The sequence below is a fragment of the Neocloeon triangulifer genome, unplaced genomic scaffold (assembly GCF_031216515.1).
Source record: "Neocloeon triangulifer isolate White Clay Creek 2 clone unplaced genomic scaffold, ASM3121651v1 ptg000014l, whole genome shotgun sequence".
In the NCBI taxonomy this organism is placed as follows: Eukaryota; Metazoa; Arthropoda; class Insecta; order Ephemeroptera; family Baetidae; genus Neocloeon; species Neocloeon triangulifer.
In genome coordinates this window covers 19,077,921-19,096,479 of record NW_026775556.1, presented here as the reverse complement: position 1 = coordinate 19,096,479, position 18,559 = coordinate 19,077,921, and the positions used below count along the sequence as shown (strand labels likewise).

The following is an 18,559-nucleotide window of genomic DNA, read 5'->3' as shown; positions in this document are numbered from 1 at the left end:
TTTCTTGTCCTTGCCTCAGTTGATCTTAAAGAAACTCTTAATAAAGTAATTGATTAACTAAGATGCATTTCATGCGTTGCTATAGAAATAAATATTAGAACCTTACTTACAATTAGGATGGTTCAATTAGCATTCAGGGTTGAGAGCCCAAGGAGGTGAATTAGTGGCCATCGAAAAGGTGGGTTGAGACAAAAGGTGGGTTGAGTTGCTGGCCCCCTGGCTGCAAGGGGTGGTTGGTGGCCCACTGAGTTGTAGGATCGACAATATTAAATGCAAAACCTGGAATTATAGTAAAAATGAAGTACACATAATTGCATATGATTATAGTTTAATTTCGGTACGTGTGTGAAATATTTGTTGCTGCCCGTTGCCACTTCTATCTCTGCATGACTTGTGTCTCGCATTGCCCACGTGCGTTTTATGCGCAATACTAGTGTAGTCAAATATTCATTTCATATTGCGCATCATCTTTTGAAAAATCGTCAATCTGCTGGAATATTTAAATTGATCTCGTCATTTAAAAGTTGATGATATTTATGAATCTACTTATTTCTAGGAGTTATGCCTAATTAATTTTGAAAGTGTTGCAGTTGTCTCAAGTGGCCTTGGTGCTTGGCGAGGATCGTTCCAAAAATTGTGATTTCGCGAGTCCCCTCTCCAACCTCTTTCCACACGCGCTCATGCCGACGGGAGAAATCCTCCAATCAAATCGATTCCCTCCTTAAAAACTTGCTCTAATTGGCTGTTTTCGCTACTTCCTGCGCTTCTCCTGCTTCCTGTCCTTCTTCATCCAGTCTTTTACGTGTGCCGTCTCCATTTTACGTAATTTACGTCATATCGCAGAAATCCACGCTTGGTAGAGGCGTCTCTCCATTTTCTCGTTTCTCTTCACTGCAAATTCAGCCTATTATTTCAGATTTTGAGCCGCGTTTTTTCTCCATACGAACGCATTTGATATCCAACTCCCAGATTTTCGACAATTCGGCGACCTGAGACTTCGGCTTTTAGTCAGTTTTTGTAAGAATTTTAGTCTCACAGCAAATATCCAAGATGTCCGGCTTGTCCGCTACAGAGAGACTACAAAAACTGTTTGAAGTCATCGAGAGCAACACCGACGACGCAGATGATGCCTTCACCTTGCATGTGCATGAATTGAGTGCTCAATTGGATTTGGAGGTGTGTATTTATTGTGAATTGATTTACTTCTTATTTGCGTAATTTGCGATAAACCTTGCTCGAGTGTCCTCGATTTTAAAGACACGTGGCACGTTTGCACGTGTGCATCGATCTTCTAAACTTTGAAATTGTTCTCAGTTGAATTATGGTTTCATATGGCAATGAGAATAAGACTATGGACATACATTTTATTTTGAAGAAAAGTCGTGTTCATATTTAAAGGTGTAAGTCCTAACATTTTAAGGATTTTGACATTAAAACGACATTTGGCATTAATATGTATATTAAGATCACCTCTACATGTAATCTAAATTATTTGTGAATTACATACTTACTCTGGATTAACATTTTTGCGTCTTGAGATTTTCACATTTTCCAATTTAAAATAAAATCTACCCGAAATATTTATCTTAAAAATGAAAATAAAAAACCATATGCATGGTCTACTTTACGTTTATTGAGAAAATTGCTAGAGCCTTCTTGCATTTATATCAATAAGGAGCCCTTAATGCTGCTCCAAAATTATGCACATTTCAATATTTTTTGTGTCAATCTCATCGGACAACAGCAGTCAATGAGAAATCATAGTATCCACAGAGTTTTAATTGTAATTTTTGTCAATGTGTGGTGTCTAAATTCTGTTGCGATATAACATGCTCATGATTCTAATTATTCTTCTGGTTTTCTTCTTTCATTGTAATTTATGAATATGTTTCACGCAGTTTGATGTTTTCTCTTTTAGCTAACGTCGTCCTTCAGCCAGAGCTCAAGCACTCCTTCTCAAAATTTGCAGCCAAATGAAAGCAATGCACTTTCCTGTGACCCCATGGTAATAATAACTGCAATTTTTTACACTATAATTTATTTCCCCTATAATTGTACCAATTTTTATCTAGAGCAACCAGAGTTTAGTGATCCTTGATCATCCACCAGCTAAAATCCTGCAGTCGATGCCTGCAAATGATGAAATATTTACTCTGATGCCCAAATCTGTGGCTGAATTGATCAAGGAAAATAATGCTTTGCTCAAAGAGCTCTTGATCCAGAAGATTAAAGAACTACAGAACTTAAATAAAGCGGTAATGGTCAGCAAGAATTTGAATGCTAGCTATGATGCCGTTATTTCTGCCAAAGAAGAAAAAATTGTTGCTTTGAGTAAGGATAAATTTAAATATTCTTAGTCCGTTGCGGTAGATTTTGAACTTCTTATATTATGAACTCAAATTGCAGTGAAGGAATTGGAGGAAAGTCGATCAAACGAAATGCTCCTTAAAACTCTTCTGACTTTTGCTGAAAAGTTGAAACAAAATGGTGAGTTTATTGTAATGAAATATATAACCGCATTCCTTTCTGTCCATCATATCTTGAATTATTTTTTAACTTTTTGTGCAGGATTGCTCTCAAGCTTCTACATAAACAAGCTTTCAACTTGGAAGGAATATCTGGGTGAAAATGAAGATGGTAAGTCTCTCCATTTTTATTGCTTCCCAGGCTAAATTATCAAGCTACTATAGTTAACTTACAAATCAATGTGTTTTAAATAACAAATTTCTATTTATGAAAGCATTATTTAAATGTAATAAAATCACCTTTTTCTGAATGGCTATTTAAGCATGAAAACATTAAAAATTCTGCTTTATATTTTTGCAGATAATCAAAATTCATTTGATGTTGAAGAAGAAGAAGAATTGCCCCCTGTCGAGGATGCCACCACTGAACCACCAGAAGTAGTGGAGCAGCAAGTTACCTCTGAGGTGCAGATGAAGGATACTGGATGTGATGGAAATCTAGTTGAGACACCTGAAGCTGCACCTATTCTTACTGTCAAAACTTTAAAGGATTTCATGAATCTGCCTGTCTCTGAAAATGACGGCAAAGATATGGAGGTTCCTCCGATCTTGTATGATGAGGCAGTTGCCATAGAGAAGAATGAGTCCAAAATGTTGGACACAAACAGTATTCACACTGAAGAGCAGGAAATTGCTTCTAGTTATTCTTCGAAGGATCAGGATGATGACCGTGCTGACCAAGAGGGATATATGCGTAATGAGGAGCAGGTGGAAGCAGCTGAAAATGCTGAGGAGGCAGTGGACGAGGAAAATCTGTCGTCTGAGGGCAGCTTGCTTGAAAGTTACAGTTCTATGAATGACAGTGAGATTGTCTATGAAAGATCTACAGACCATGATGATTCCGGCGAAGCCATTACTGATGAGGTTGAGCAGGGAAATCTGGCTGACGGAGACGAAGTTAAAGACAAGCAAAGTGATGAAGGTAATGAGCTCAAGGCCTCAAATCGGTCTTTTAATAAGTTTGTAATAGATGAGGAGGCCACAGTCGGAGAACTCCAAAGCCATTCTATTGCTGATGAGGATGCCCCTGCTGAAGTCTGCAAAGAGAATACCCCTGTGAATGGCTCTAAAATTGAGGTCTCTGTCGATATGCCTCAAGTGGAGGCCCCTATCAAGAACTTGATAAAGGAGGCTGCTACCAAAGACCTTGTCAATGAGGCCCCTGTCTTTGAGAAGGTAACCCCTGTTCAAGATGAAGATATGGAGACCGATGCTGATCATGAACAGCAGCAATTGGAAATGCAGGCCAATGTTGATCAAATGGATGCTGATGAAAGCTCTGAAGCGTCCGAAGAATCTGAGAAAATCCAGGTGGATGAAGAAATTCTTGAGCAAGGAGAGGGAGACAAAACTGAACTTGCTGTTGCTACTCAAGGAGAGAGTGCAAACCTGCAGGGAAAACCTGTTGATGATTTAGCTGAGCGTGACCCTGAAATTGCTCAAGGACCAACTGATGGCACTGTAAGCTCTCGGCCTGAAAAAGACATTGAGGAAGAGAAAAGAGAGCTGAGAAGTGGCAGGAATGCCTCTCAGAAGCGCATGGAGTTTCAAAATGTCTATTTGGAGGAGAACGATGCCAATGATTATGAAACCTTTGATAATCCTCCGACTAAGAAGAGGTCACATGGACGCACGAATGAGAAGGTATCATCTAGCCAAAGATCCCAGAAGAAGAAGGCTGTTGAGAAAGCGGCAGATGGGGTACACAATCGGAAGGTTTATTTATTTTTGTAAATTAATTCACTCCAAATTTTTTAATTTAGCATGAAAAGGTTGGACTGAAGGCAAACCAATATGAAGTGGGTGCAGAATCAAAACTGACACAATCAAAAGTGCGCAAGGCCAATAATGTCACTTGGAAGGAAGGAGAACCTGAGAGGTTGGAGGAGAACATGTCTGTGGAAGCTCAGGTGCCACAGGAAAAGAAGAGAAAGCGCACTGATGGCTCGTTGGTGAAGAGCTCCAAGAAGAGGAGGAATAATGATGGCTCGATGGTGAAGAGCCCCAAGAAGAGGATGAGTGATGATGGCTCGACGGTGAAGAGCCCCAAGAAGAGGAGGATTGGTGATGGCTTGATGGTGAAGAGCCCCAAGAAGAGGAGGAGTGGTGATGGCTTGATGGTGAAGAGCCCTAAGAAGAATCTGAAGAGACTATCTGTGTCCCCAGAAAAACAGGTGCCTGCTGGGATTATGACGTTATCTCCTTTGAAAGGGCCTCAAAATCAGACCACGAGTATGTTCGCTGCGCTACTTGCTCCAGAGACAGAAACTTGCGATTTCAACCAGGCCATTCAATTAAACAAACTTGTGAAAGATTGCCAAGAGGAAGAGCAGGAAGAAGATAATGCTGATGATTCTGCCACTATGAGCAAGAAACTGTTTGGCTCTGACAGCAGTCCTGGTGAATCTGATGATGAAATTCCTGTTGTGAGTTTTTCTAATTATTTATTTAATTTTGAGATGAAACCAAATTTAATATTAGGTTGAGCCACCAATAAAGGAGAAGAAGAAAAGACAACAAGGAAAGAAGCCATCCAAGCTTCAGCAGCTGAAGGCTAACATGTCCAAAGCCAACCCTCTTCTTCAGAAAAAGCGTAATAAGTAGACAGAAGGCCCTATGATTTATACAAGCCTGAGCAATAGATTAAAAAGTTCTTAGATCATCGTCACTCAATTACCTTGTAAAATTCTGTTTTTTTTTTATGTTGCTTTACGCAAAATGATTCTACCAAATTGTTTCAACAATGGCCAAGTATATTATTTATGTAACAAGATTTAGTATTGGAGTGATGAGCAAAACCACTCATAATTACCAAAAGATTGCCAGGCTTAATTTTTAGTTTTTCACAAGAGGTACGTTGCTGTAACCTATATTTTTAAATCTAAAAAACAGTGTGTGAGGCACTTTTATGTTAAAAAAAATTCTAGGTAAATTTGTCTTGAATCAGAAGACTACAAAAATTCAGATAATGTTTAAAATTCTATAAAATTGATGCAAATTGGTTACAAACATTTTTGAGTTCTTAAATTGGTGGCGGCATATGGATTTATTGACGAAGAATGAAGAAAAAACAAGCATTTTGTATGTAATTCAATTGTAATTTTCTTACTTAAAATTAATAAATGTATTTATTCATCGACATGGGCGTATAATTACATTTTTGATTAATTTTTTTCTTTTTAATATTCCGTTCCAATCATTTCAACTAATAGGCTTTTTGTTGCCAAATAATAATACACATCTTTCTCCCATAGTATCTGCATACACAGATCTTGGCAGTATCGAAGTGACGAGCGCTATGTTGAAAAATTATTTTTAATTACTTTATGTTAATTATTTGTCTTATGTGTCCAAATCTTACATCACGTTTGCATTCAGTTAAAAGTTTTTTTTACTGATTATTGATTCAAGCAGAAAAAATTTAAAAAATAGTTATCTGCGTCAAAAAATTTACGAAAATAATTTAAATACTCCAAAATTCTGTTAGTGAGCGTTGTGTGTTTCTGTACTAATTATTGTATAGAATAGTGTCTCTCTTTAATTTGTTAAGTAACTTTTTCATATCAAAATAGTTCAAAAATTTAAGTAAAGATAAAAATTGAAGGGAATCAAAAAATGACCTGGCTACTATAGCAAAAAATGAGTAAGTTGTGCATATTATGCAATATTAATTGTATTTGAAGAAAATAAAATCATTTGCCACTTTTCTCATTATTCTACTTCAATAAAGACCAGTAAATAACAGCGACTCATACCTGTATGCAAAACATTGCATCAGTGGAGGAGCATTTTTTATTATTACGTCAGCTCGGAGCAAATAAATACCTCAGCACATGCATTATATGAGCGGCGGGGCTTTATTAAGAATTAACTGAGAAGAAGACTCTGTGTGTGCAGTGCATCTCTCGGAATTCGAGGGGCGACCCACGCACGACATAAGTGCACTCTTCTTATTTAAGCGCCATCACTCTTACTTTAAAGCCTCGCGTTTCTTAACAAGGCATGCATAGGATTTCTCATGAACGAACACACTTTGTGACACAAAATCAGTCGCTGCGGGAAGATGGGAGGGAGGTGCACCACGATTACTTAACCCTGCGCGACCCGTGATGATTGATACACAAATTTATGCTCGTCTTTATGTGCTGGGGAGAATATTGTGTATCTCCGCGAGCCCTTTTAGTGACGTCACTTTTGGCGAGCGTTATACTGGTCTCTGCTCTTATCATCATATATATTTTATTCTTTGAAATGCTGAGGGATGTCACGATAGAGCGGCTGCGGTACTGCAAAAATTAAAATCAAATTTTAAATACTTATGAAGTGTGGTAATATCCTAATTACATTATTTTCTTGCTCTATTAAAATGATTAATTTTTTCTCATTAATATTCGATATATGTATAAAATAAATAATGTAATGCAAAATTACAATTAAAATAATTCCTTATTTTACGATCAATCAGAGAGGAGCTCACAATATATGTGAAGAAGAAACTGGTGACAAAAACGTTTAATTTTGTGACATTTTTCATCCCAGTTTTTCACAATATGACATTCAAGACTCCAAGACAATCCAGCGAGCGAGCAAAATGCAGATACTTTCATTTTCAGTACCCTCAAGTTACAAACAGGTAGATAGTCAACCTGGTAGGCAAGCATCGCGGGATTTTTGAGGTCGCTATTAAAATGACCTGTATGTAGGTCAAACGGCATGTTCAAGTCACATTGCACTGACATCACTATCCACTTGGCCAGCAACGAAAGTGGGAAGCACTTCCTCTTCAGAATTTTGGGGATATAAAACGACTGAGAAGTTTTTTATAGTAAAATCTTAATAAACACTTTGATGAAAAAAATTGACACTAATGAAAGAAAAGAATTTCACCTCATATATTCAATGTGAACAAGTTTGTTTTAATTAAAAAAAAATCATTTGAATATAGAAATTTAATTTTAATTATAATAAATTTTCAACTTATTGTAATATCAATCATTCCTATCATGATCAGAAGATTAATAGAGTGATGTGATTAATTACAATTAGAGGAAGTCTCAGACTATAAGATATTACAAACCACACTAGCTTTTTGCCAAGAGAGAGGCGCGCCGCAGTCTTTGTATTTATCGCTGGACTTTTCTTTTCCCATCACATAACGACATAACCGCCGTCGGTGGCGGCAGAAACACGCCAGCGTCACAGAGGCAAACGGAATAATTATTAGAACACAAAGTGAAAATATTGGAAATGCACAGAGAATCACGCTCTGCACTTTTCGTTCCAACAAACAAACGAAAACGCCGCGCACTGATATTTGTCTGCAGTCAACACCGCGCTGGCGAAAACGAATTATTTTATATGAATTCTGCTCATATCATGTGATGCTGAGGTGAAAATAAATAAATGTGAGGACGTGCGGCTTCTCTCTCTCTTTGTACCTCCAACTCCAGTGCGCGCATTGTGAATTTTAATTTCAAAACCCTAAACCATTCTTAATGCAGATTTCTGCATTGTTTTGCGGCGATTTTTATTGAACAGTAAGATTTTTTATGAAAAAGGCAAAAGCAAATAATTTTATTTCTAGAAATGCGTCTTAATATAAAAATATTAAGTACCTTTGCTATTTATCGATGTCAAAATTTTGCCACTAATTTTCTTTGCTATATATTCAATAAATACCAATCACTCGCTTACATCACAGTAAGAAGCACTTTCGATGCAATTTAATTTAAAAAGACATGAGTGCAGAAAGGGCAGACGGAAATTAGCAATCATAAATGGCGCATCACTTGAGGCAACGTGGAAATGCATCTCCTTTCAATTCCCTCCCGCAATATAATTCAATTCCGATCCGTCGCAGGCAGCACAATGAGAGTGAAGTGCTTTTTGCACTTCTTGTGCAGCGCGATATTAAAAATAAAATATAATTATATGATAGAAAATGGTGTTATTGGCCGAGATACAGAGAGCCGGAAAATTGAATCGGCGGCGGGTCCTTGTGGATTTTACACGAGTAAGCAGGGTGGGTGGGTGGGTGACAATCTTGGCCGACTTCTCGCAGCCCAATCTCTAGAGGAAAAGCGGAGAAAGACGGCGGAGCTCATTTCCAATTAATAGCACAGCTCTTTCAGTTTATGTGGCGAGCAAACAGAGCAGCGAGCCGATAGATTGAACCTTTCTGCGCTCTCAATTTTTTCCATTTCCCGGACCAAAACCTACAGCGCTGCTTTTGCTTCGGTGTCTGCAGAAAATAAGTAAAGCCAGCACAGTTTGTTTGCTTCATCAATTGGCAACTTTTGTCAACAATGTGTGCTGCGCTATCTCGCTATATGTGCATTAAAGGTATACACAATCCCAAAATGAAATCGCCATTTACACTTCCTGGGATGAATTATTGATTAACGGTGGAAATTCATGGATGGCCCTAATAAAAAAAAAACGTTGTCATTTTTTGTAAACCAAGAAGATAGAAACCTTTTGGACTATTTAGACAGACACGACAGTACTTTACCAAATTTAAATTAATTTTTTATTTCAATAATGTAAATTAACGCTATAACTTTATTAATGTATTGTTCAGGCGCAACTAAGAACATTAATCGAACGCGCTGGGCAAACCGAGTCAATATTAAAAGTTGTATTCTTGGTGAAAATCATGAATCTAATTATTTTCATTTAACAGCTTAGCTATATCTTTATTTAATTTTATTGTTCCAGCCAATTAAATAACTTTAATCGAACGCTCAGTCCAACATACAAAAAAAATCATTGAATTTATATCTCCTCGATAGTTGCTCCATATATAGTTAAAAAATACACTTTTTACGAACATAATTGTTTGGAAACCCCCTCTCTGAAACTAATCTTATAGAGGGGAGCTCATAAATATGAGCAAATCTGTCAGAGTGGACAAGGGAAAAATAATCTTTATCACCTCCAACAGCGTTAGCACTAGTCTCTATTTTTCTCTTCTGCACCAAAAGCTTTTCAGAGATCTAGGATGATCCATATCTCGTCCATTTCTTATATTATCCTTCACCGCCCCTATCGCAACAGCAACTGGATATGCAGTAATTATTTACTACTTACACAACAGACACGGGGGCACCGCACCACCATTATTCGGAATGAGGTGAGAGTGCCAATATCTATTTCGTAGAAAAGCAGTGTATAACGCTATAACGGGAAGAAAATAAATAATGCCACTCATTATCAGTTAGTTTATTTAAAAATTATATAATTAAATTTCTACTGTTTAACAAATAGCGTTGCTATGAAATATAATTTGAATTTTGTGTTTGAAGAACTCCAAATTTTTTAAATTTATTAATAGGTTTCAGTTTCTTCAATGATAATACTTCATATTCCTTGTAAAAATTGTTTTTAATAAAAAAAAAAAAGAAGAAGAAGAAAACGGCTCTACCAGTTTCGGTTGCAGTCTGCGACCCTATTTCATAAGCAAGAAAAATTGAAAAACCACATTTATAAAGCGATTGTTCATAAAATGGTTTGGTAGTTAAATTTGTTAGTTTTGAGATTTTGAACTTTGTCGTATAAATGTAGTTTTTCGTATTGGCTGATTTTTTGTATTTTTCTTGCTCATGAAATAGGGTCACAAACCGTAACCAAATCACTTCACTCCCATGATCATCTCTTCGAGTCCTCGAGTGAGTCGAGTCTCAATTTTTTATTTCATTTCATCAAATAAATGCAGATCTTTTTTAGTCTTGTTATAATTTAATATTTTATAATAACCACAGACAAGAACATATAAATTGTGCTGTCAAATGATAGAGATAAAATTGAAATTATTAGGGGTGAAATGATGGTGAAAAATGGCACTCAATTGTATTAAGTGTTATTTGTTGCTTTAGGAGGAAACAAACATACAATTTATAGTTCCTCCACAAATTCATCCGCAAAGCTCACTGCGTCTCGGCATTACTGATGAAAAATGCACCCACGTCCTGTTGCGCTATGGAACATTGAAAAATGACCCAGGCGTCCAAAAAAAAAGTGCCTCTCATATTGGATGTATAAATAATACCGCGACAATCGCTATATAGAAATGCTTCGGGCAGGCAGGGAGAAATGCGCGCATCATTTTGGTGCGGGAGGGTCACTAAACGCATCGAGCACAAAACGCATCGAGTGATTCACCCCCGAGAAGGAAAAACCTAGTTTTGGCCCCATTATTAAGAGAACCTCCCCCTCGATCGTGTATAATCACAACCACCCTCAACACTGCAGCGCGCCTCCGACAATAAATAAAATCCAGCGTGAATAAACAACAATAACGTTTCAATTCCATCGCTTTTATTACTACGTTGAGTCACCGAACTTTGCCAATGAAACTGCGCTGGACCTCGACAATTTTTACAAAATAAATATATTATTGGAATTTTTGGAAACCTTTTTTTAAGCTATGGGCTTACTATAATTTGCAATATCCACTTATATTTGAAATTTCTTATAAAATACAAACTATAATAACAATGAAGTTCAAATTTAAGTTTTATTTTATTTGATAGGGCAGTCTTGTCGAACTATGAAGTGTAGATAGACGAACCACCCAATTTATTATATATGTTTTAATTTATTTATTTCTGTTCAACTTGATTTAAATATCCTTATTTTCTACGGAATTTCCTTAATTGGTGGTCCGAGCGATGATGACGATCTGTTTGAAGAATTTAAGGCGTATTTTTGCGCTCGCAAATTACTTCTTACGCTTAAATCACCAAATTTTTAAATCAATTACAGTATGTCAAAACAATTTTTGATTTAAAAGAGCTTACAAAATTATAAGGTCAAATATAATCACTGAAGATAAATTTTTGGCTTTATTTCCTTCCCTTATTTTAAAACACAGAGATTTATGATTGTTTAATTTAAATATCAATTGAAATAGTTTCCTAATAAAATAAAATTATAATTATACTGATTTATAATTTATCCGGAGACGTTACAATGTGAAAAATTACAATTAGAAAAAGTAATTATTTTTTCGCATTTTCTTGGAAAATGTTCTGCGATTGATGGCACACAAAATGCAAAAGGAAAGATGTTGTTATGCCGGTAGCCGAGGGCGAGCTCCTCACTCGCTCCTCGGCATTTGCATTATTTTACTAGAATTTCCCTTCGGTGACGATGGTGTGTCGTGCGCCCAGAATGTATATGAGGAGCGTCATGGAGCCTCCCGAGCCTAAAGTACTTGCGGTGAATACCAATGAATGGTGTGCAGACACAGCAATAATAATGGCCTCGTGCAATCACTCACGCAGCGCAGCACGCCGACTTTAAGCACATGCAAATTTCATGCAAAATTTCCACCCTAAAAAGTATGATACATTGCGCCGGGGGTTTGAGAATTTTTATTATGGACATGATTTCTAAGACCTGTCATTGATTGATCGGCAATTTATTTCGCTCCATTCAAAAATATAAACCTAAAAAAATTGGGGAAATAAATTAAAAAATTTAATTTAGTAAATTCAAATATACTTTCGGAAAATAAGTATAAAATATTTCAAAATCTGACTGTTAATTAATACATTTTTTATTAAAGAAAGAATTTACAATGTGCTCTATAATTTAACAGTTTTGTTGCTTTCTTTCCTTTTTTTGCTGCACTTTATTTATTTAAATGTTGAGAAAAATGAAAAACATGCAAAATGATGATAATATAATTTTTCATTTCCCAGTTCCCAGCGATGATCTCCTTTTCATTGCGAATTACAGTAATTTTCAGTAATAGAAATACCAGCCTTTCATGCCACCTAGTGGACTAATCACGAACTATCTGAACAGAAGCAATGGGAAACCATAGCTGTGACGTCACATAATTTGATGACTGAGGGCGGGTATATTTCCAACGCCGCAACTATATGCGGAGCTAACTTCACTTACATTGCGGCATGATCGATGATCTCAAGATGATTTCAAGAAGAAATACAGAGCGTGCGAAGAGCAAGATTTTATTTATACACAATTATTAAATATTTTTTCTGCCCGTGCAATTGCAATTTGTAAAAGAGTTGAAGTAATACTAGTTTGCCGCACAATTATTCTACGAACATCTGAACATAATTTGTCCGCAAAAGTTATTAAGTATGTATGTAAATAAATCTCTTACATCTTACATAACAAAACAACTCTCGTAATTTCAAGACACTGCTTTTGCTGTCTGGAAAATACATAATTATATGATATGTTTGTATTCAATAATATTCAGATATTATTGAAACTCAAGCTTTTAAACATTTTTTGTATAGATTTTTCTTCTAATTTTGCAGACGCAGCTGATTTTCATTGATGGCAGCCTATAGGAGGTTTCTAAACCTGTTGAAGAAGTGGCCTTTGGACGAGACAAAGGGGGACAAGTATGTTTTCAAAATATTTTTCAATTTTGTCTAACCTTTTTCATTACTGCAGGGACTTGGGCCTGTTCCTCCGCAAACTGCTGCAAGAGCAGTTCCCACAAGGAGAGGGTTCGAAGGTGACTGAAGCTGTCTGGGCCAAGAAGTTGGACGGCTTGGACAAGATTGTTCAAAACAAGCACAGCTCAGAGCACCCTCTGCCCAGTAATTTTATGTCCGCGACTGGTTTGAGCGCTGAAGAGTGCAACAGAGCCTTATCAAGAGAATTTTTAAAAACTCTTGCAACGGAAAACAACAAGGGCTTTTTTGCTAGAGTTTTGCTGAAAGAAGAAAAATAAAACAAAATGCTAAGGACGTGCAGTAGACGAGTTATTAGCCGGTTGTTCTCAATCTCCCAGTCTGCTGCCCTTGCTGAGGAGACTCCACCCCATGTTCCAGTCATGGTTGACCTTGTTGCCGAACACCTTCAGTTGTCCGAAGGCAAAACTATCGTGGACATGACCTTTGGTGCTGGTGGCCACACCAAAAAGTATGTACAAAAATTCTCTTCACTCTGAAAAAATTCTTACTTTTTATTCTAGAATGTTCGAGGTGTGTCCTGAGGTGAAGGTCATTGCCCTGGATAGAGACCCGGTGGCTTTTGAATATGCCCAAAACCTGGCTGCAGATCATCCACTTAATCTTACCCCTCTTTTGGGAAAATTCAGCGAGTTGCCGATACTTCTTAATGGTTTGGACATTAGTCCTGGAAGTCTAGATGGAATGTTGCTCGACCTTGGTTGCTCTTCTATGCAGATGAACCACGGCCACCGAGGATTTTCTATCAGCAGGGAGGGACCTCTGGATATGCGGATGGACAGCAGTCCTAAAAATCCAGATCCAACGGTGGCAGAGGTTTTGGCTCACATTGAGGAAGACGAACTTGCAAAGACTTTAAAGGTATAATTTTTGCAAGAAGTAAAATTTAAATTTTTAATTTTTTTAAATTAGATCTATGGTGAAGAGAGACAAGCCAAGAAAATAGCCCGGGCTGTTGTGGAAGCTCGTTACGCTGGAATTTACATGCGAACAACCAAGGAACTCAGCGAGCTGGTGGCCGAGGTCTGTGGCATCGATCATCGGCAGGACAAACTTCAGCGACATGCACACTCGGCAACTAAAGTTTTCCAAGCCCTGCGCATCCTGGTCAACAATGAACTCAACGAGATCAACTACGCTATGCTTTTGGCCAGCCGCTACCTGAAAAAGGGTGGCCGCCTATTGGTGCTGACTTTCCATTCGCTCGAGGACAAAATTGTTAAGCGGCACTTGTTCGGACATGTATCTGGATTTGCAGCCAATGTAGAAGCACCCAAGTATTCTTTGGACATGCAAGAACCTAACACTTGTTGGCACCAGCTCCACAAGCACGTCATTATACCCTCAGACGATGAGGTTTACGAAAACCCCAGGAGTCGATCGGCTAAATTAAGAGTAGCTGAGAAAGTGAAGTAAATTTATAAATCAACTTGCTGTGTACGTCTGTTGAGGCAATAAATTGTTAATTTATAAAAACCTTAGTCAAAGGAAAGATAAAACAAAGAAGTAGAAAAAAATATATATATTTTATTTTTATAAATTTACATAAGTCTAAGAAATAATTATCTTAATTGGTTTATATACAGAAACTACCTCTTAAAATTATATTGGGCGTTACCAATTTTTTTTACGAAGCTTTTTTTTATTTCCAATTAAATTATCAAGAGAATGTTAAGGAGGTCAAGGGGATCCAGGGGTACGTGTAGAATCAATTTTAACCGCGGTTCTAATTGTGGCCGCGCCCCTTCGCCTCCCATGTGACCGTCCAAATTATGACTCAATCCATAACAACACAAGGAAGAAGTGGCAGTGCGGAGAATATTAAAACGTTCACACATATTATAGAATACATAGAGCTCATGAAGACTTTAATCGATAGCACCACTTAATGCACTGCACTCGATGTTTGTGCTGCTAGGACAGTGAATAAATTGCTGCTGCGTAGGTAGGTTTGTGCCATTTCTGTACCCGTGAGTGTGTGAGCTGAGCACCAATCCTCCCTTTTTTGGTAATTTGCAAAGTGTTTGTGTGCTGACTCGAGTGTGTTTTTTGTTATCTCGTATATATTTTTGTATAATTACCGCATTTCATGACGCACTGCTTACTTTCAGGTTCCCTGCGGCGCACACACGCAAACAAGCACCAGCTTTTTTACCATGTAGCCTTACAAAATAGCAACGTTAAAAGACAATATTTTGCCACTATATTGAATTTGTGCGCTGATAATGCCACTTTTCTTTAACAAGAAAAAGACAGCAGATGATGGCATCGACTACAAAGCTCGTCTCGAGAAGAAATTGTATTTGGTATGTGCTAGAAAAATCAATAAAAACTAATCGACTAATTTTGCGCAATTTTCGCTGCAGGCAAAAGAAGACCCTGAGCCTGTTTTCGATTTATCCGAGTGCAATTTGAAGAGTGTGACGTCAGGTACATTTGTGCTTTGCAAAGTGCTCCGAAAAACTTCCCTAATCTTAAGAGTGAGTAAAATTAACGCAAATTCTTTGTGTGAAAATTGTCCCGCAATTTTGCACTTATTACGCATTACACTTTTTCTTCTAGAATAATCAGTTGACTAGTCTCAGTGGTGGCGGCGCATTGTCTGACCTCGCTCTTCTTGAGGTGCTTGACCTGAGCCACAATAAACTGAAATGTCTACCTGAAGATATCACATACCTGGGAAACTTGAAGGTATATTCAATTCATGAAATTATGTAATCATAAAATCTAAATTTTTGTCTTCCAGATTCTAAACGTATCTCATAACAAATTAGAGAAGTTGCCCCAGTCTCTTGTCCACTTAGTGAAGTTGCAGGACCTTGATCTGTCCAACAACTGCCTTTCTCATGTGCCTGACTTTGTCGATAAACTGCCAGCTTTGCAGCATCTTGATGTCAGTTCCAATCCTGTTAAAAGTTATCAACCCTCAAAAGACAAAACAGTCTTGTTAGACAAAGGTCAGTTTCAAGCAATATTAACTGTATTAAAACTAATATTTATTTCTGATGGCAGCTGATAAAATAGAAAAAGTTTGTGTACAACCATTAGAAGCAATGAAAAGACAAAAAGTGCCAAAGACAGAAGAAGAAGAGGAGTAATAATTTTATCAAGTGAATTAAAAAATACTAATTTAGTAATTAATTTTAGAACGGAGTCGATCAAGATGCAAAAATTGCTGGACATGCGCCAGAGGCAGCAACGAGAATTGCTGCAACGTCTGAGTACCTTTGACAAGGATCAGCAGGCTACCTTGGAGAAGGTGCTGGAAAGACAGCGGGAACTCCACGAGACCGTCCGCACAGTTGCACAAATAGAGGAAGCGGAAATGAAAAAGGTGGCCTCGTTGAAAGCACAGGGGGACGCTCGAAACTCAAAGTTAGCCGAGGATATAATTCTCGGAGAACGCCTTGAAAAGTCGGTGTTGGAAAGGCTTTTGCAGCAGGAGGAAGAGCGGAACAGAACGTTGGCAAAGGCTCTTGCCAGGGAAGAGGAAGCTGAGAGGGTCAGGCTGGCAAACCTCTTGAGCTCGGTGTTGGAGCGAAATGCACCACTGATGGCGCTGGTTCTGGATGATCAGTCGTTGCAGAAGTCAATTTTGAGTGCCCTGAGGCAGAGAACGCAAACCCAAGAACAGAATCTGTCTTCCTGTGTGGTGGACGAGTTCAGACTGCAGCAAGCAGCCCTGATGGCTCTCAAAGAAAAGGGCGACTCCAAGGCCAGGCAAATTTGTGAAGAAATGGCCCTAGTTCAAAAGGAGCTTGGCTTTCTTTCCATGTTAGAGATTAAAAAGAAAAAGGAGGAAAGTGAAGAGACACTGGTAATATTTTTATTTTAATTTTAGTCGCAGATTAAAAGAAACATTAAAATTTGTAATTTCAGGGAGAAATCGCATACCAACGATCAAAACTATCAGCGGCTCTTGCTGAACTTCTTCAACAGCAGCAAAAAAGACGAAACGAGTTGATCGACGAGCTATCACATCAATATGATGGCATGGACGAGAAACTTTGGATGATTCAATTGGAAAAGCTTCTCCTAAGTGTGCCTGAATATATAGATGTGCAAGTGAAGCAGAAAGAAAAAGCAAAAAAGCAGCTTTCTCCTACTGCTTCTCCATCAGCGCCTCGAACGGAGGAAATAGCACAAAATCCTTCTGCACCAGATCTTGAAGAATGTGTTGTTTGCATGGATAAACAAGTAAATTATTTGCTTAATCATAATGGTATTGAAATTGATTTCATGATCTTTTTAGTGCGAAGAAGTGTTTTTGCCCTGTGGTCACATCTGCGCCTGTGGTTCTTGCACAGCATTGCTCACCAAGTGTCCCCTCTGCAGGGCAGATATCATCCAACATTTGACCCTTTCTTGGTCGCACAGTTTGTGAATATCAAGTTTATACTCGGCAATTAAAGTATAACCCTGTTTGAAACTAATCTCCATGAAAATTATCATCAAAAAGCTTTTCTGCTGCCAATTATACTCAAAGTACACACACTCTTTAAGTAAATAAATAGCCTTTTTATATTCATTCTGTGATTCTAATAAAGTCCACAAGTTCCAATTATTGAAATTAATAATTTTATTAAATGCAAAGTATTCTGCCCAGCAGTTCGAACAATGGAAGGAATGAATAATTATGGATGAAATTTTATAGAAGTGAGATAAGAATATTAGTAAACGGTTAATCTTAACCTATACTTAATAATTATAACCATTCACTTCATCATGCAAGTCTTCTTTGGGTATGTTTTCCACTCAGTTATCACCGTCATCTGCCAAGTCGATGATTTCTTCATCGGCTTGCTCTGATTCTTTAGAGACGGCTGCCTCTTTGTTGGCGTCACTCTTCCTCTGCTGCTTTCTCTGCTCAGACGCAACCTTTTTATCTTTCACAGTCTTCTGGAATTCTATAAAAATTCAATAAAACAGTAATGTTTTGGTATTTGACAAAACAATAATTATTTTTACCATTCAGAGCTTCTTTCAAAGGTTCTTCGAAATGAGAAAAGTCAGTTTCATCAAGAGCCTTGAAGACGTCCTGGCCTCTGATGGTACTTCTCTTGTCCTTGTTGGCCAACATGTTAGCTGAAGAGGTGAGGTAGAGGACGAAGACCGACGCAGACCTTGCTAGGGCCACTCGAGCTTCCTTCGACAAATTCACTCCATCTGGAAGGGCTTCCTTGACGAGGCGGGTCACGACGGACAGTGGAAGGTTGAGGTCTTCAGGTCTTTCAGCCATTTTTTTAGGTAAATTTCTGGGGAATAAATTAAAGCTTTTATAATTGCTAATGTGATCGAACTCGAATTGAAGATGGGAAACGAAAACACTCAATTTATGCACAATTTAACTACTTTTTTCAATAGCAAATTTATGCAATCATAATAAAAATTCAAAATAATTCAGGAATATCAGATTAAAATTAATTTTAATTACGACTTTGCAGGAAAATCTCACCTTTTTCCCGGCGTCGGCGGCAAAACAAACAAGAGCCAGCTGAGAATTCGCGGTTCCCCCACCACACGGGCGCGCTGCGACGACAACAAGAGGCCCAAGGGCGCACCTGGCGGGCGTCGTCC

At 37.8% G+C, this 18,559-nt stretch overlaps 5 protein-coding genes across 9 annotated transcripts; 4 read left to right on the top strand and 1 right to left on the bottom strand.

Moving 5' to 3' along the window:
• The first annotated feature begins 845 nt into the window (after nucleotides 1-845).
• On the top strand, nucleotides 846-5,593 carry LOC132200737 (uncharacterized). Of its 2 annotated transcripts, XM_059626411.1 has the most exons (9): nucleotides 846-1,176; nucleotides 1,919-2,005; nucleotides 2,073-2,331; nucleotides 2,407-2,487; nucleotides 2,569-2,637; nucleotides 2,827-3,447; nucleotides 3,496-4,226; nucleotides 4,289-4,951; nucleotides 5,007-5,593. In XM_059626411.1, exons 1-9 carry the CDS (start codon nucleotides 1,051-1,053, stop codon nucleotides 5,127-5,129), a joined length of 2,760 nt encoding a protein of 919 aa, XP_059482394.1. In that variant the 5' UTR covers nucleotides 846-1,050; the 3' UTR covers nucleotides 5,130-5,593. The 2 variants fall into 2 exon arrangements, with proteins under 2 accessions (XP_059482394.1, XP_059482393.1); XM_059626410.1 differs by having other exon boundaries at nucleotides 2,827-4,226.
• Nucleotides 5,594-12,446: 6,853 nt separating this feature from the next.
• Nucleotides 12,447-13,242, top strand: LOC132201814 (ubiquinol-cytochrome-c reductase complex assembly factor 2). 2 transcript variants are annotated; one of them, XM_059628302.1, is made up of 3 exons: nucleotides 12,447-12,635; nucleotides 12,821-12,907; nucleotides 12,960-13,242. In XM_059628302.1, exons 2-3 carry the CDS (start codon nucleotides 12,840-12,842, stop codon nucleotides 13,240-13,242), a joined length of 351 nt encoding a protein of 116 aa, XP_059484285.1. In that variant the 5' UTR covers nucleotides 12,447-12,635; nucleotides 12,821-12,839. The 2 variants fall into 2 exon arrangements, with proteins under 2 accessions (XP_059484285.1, XP_059484286.1); XM_059628303.1 differs by having other exon boundaries at nucleotides 12,447-12,639.
• A 6-nt stretch (nucleotides 13,243-13,248) lies between these two features.
• LOC132201809 (probable methyltransferase-like protein 15 homolog) lies at nucleotides 13,249-14,494 on the top strand. The gene is made up of 3 exons (XM_059628297.1): nucleotides 13,249-13,433; nucleotides 13,486-13,843; nucleotides 13,895-14,494. Exons 1-3 carry the CDS (start codon nucleotides 13,249-13,251, stop codon nucleotides 14,396-14,398), a joined length of 1,047 nt encoding a protein of 348 aa, XP_059484280.1. The 3' UTR covers nucleotides 14,399-14,494.
• Nucleotides 14,495-14,743: 249 nt separating this feature from the next.
• LOC132202099 (E3 ubiquitin-protein ligase LRSAM1-like) lies at nucleotides 14,744-17,552 on the top strand. Of its 3 annotated transcripts, none has more exons than XM_059628825.1 (9): nucleotides 14,744-14,927; nucleotides 15,094-15,288; nucleotides 15,349-15,462; nucleotides 15,545-15,673; nucleotides 15,729-15,939; nucleotides 15,995-16,076; nucleotides 16,130-16,799; nucleotides 16,862-17,179; nucleotides 17,235-17,552. In XM_059628825.1, the coding sequence occupies exons 2-9, from the start codon at nucleotides 15,208-15,210 to the stop codon at nucleotides 17,364-17,366; spliced, it is 1,737 nt and encodes a 578-aa protein (XP_059484808.1). In that variant the 5' UTR covers nucleotides 14,744-14,927; nucleotides 15,094-15,207; the 3' UTR covers nucleotides 17,367-17,552. The 3 variants fall into 3 exon arrangements, with proteins under 3 accessions (XP_059484808.1, XP_059484811.1, XP_059484810.1); XM_059628828.1 differs by having other exon boundaries at nucleotides 14,744-14,931; XM_059628827.1 differs by having other exon boundaries at nucleotides 14,744-14,990.
• On the bottom strand, nucleotides 17,534-18,554 carry LOC132202100 (DNA polymerase epsilon subunit 3). Its single transcript, XM_059628829.1, has 3 exons — nucleotides 18,438-18,554; nucleotides 17,951-18,237; nucleotides 17,534-17,889 (listed from the first exon to the last, which is right to left on the bottom strand). The coding sequence occupies exons 2-3, from the start codon at nucleotides 18,219-18,221 to the stop codon at nucleotides 17,738-17,740; spliced, it is 423 nt and encodes a 140-aa protein (XP_059484812.1). The 5' UTR covers nucleotides 18,222-18,237; nucleotides 18,438-18,554; the 3' UTR covers nucleotides 17,534-17,737.
• Between the last annotated feature and the right edge of the window lie 5 nt (nucleotides 18,555-18,559).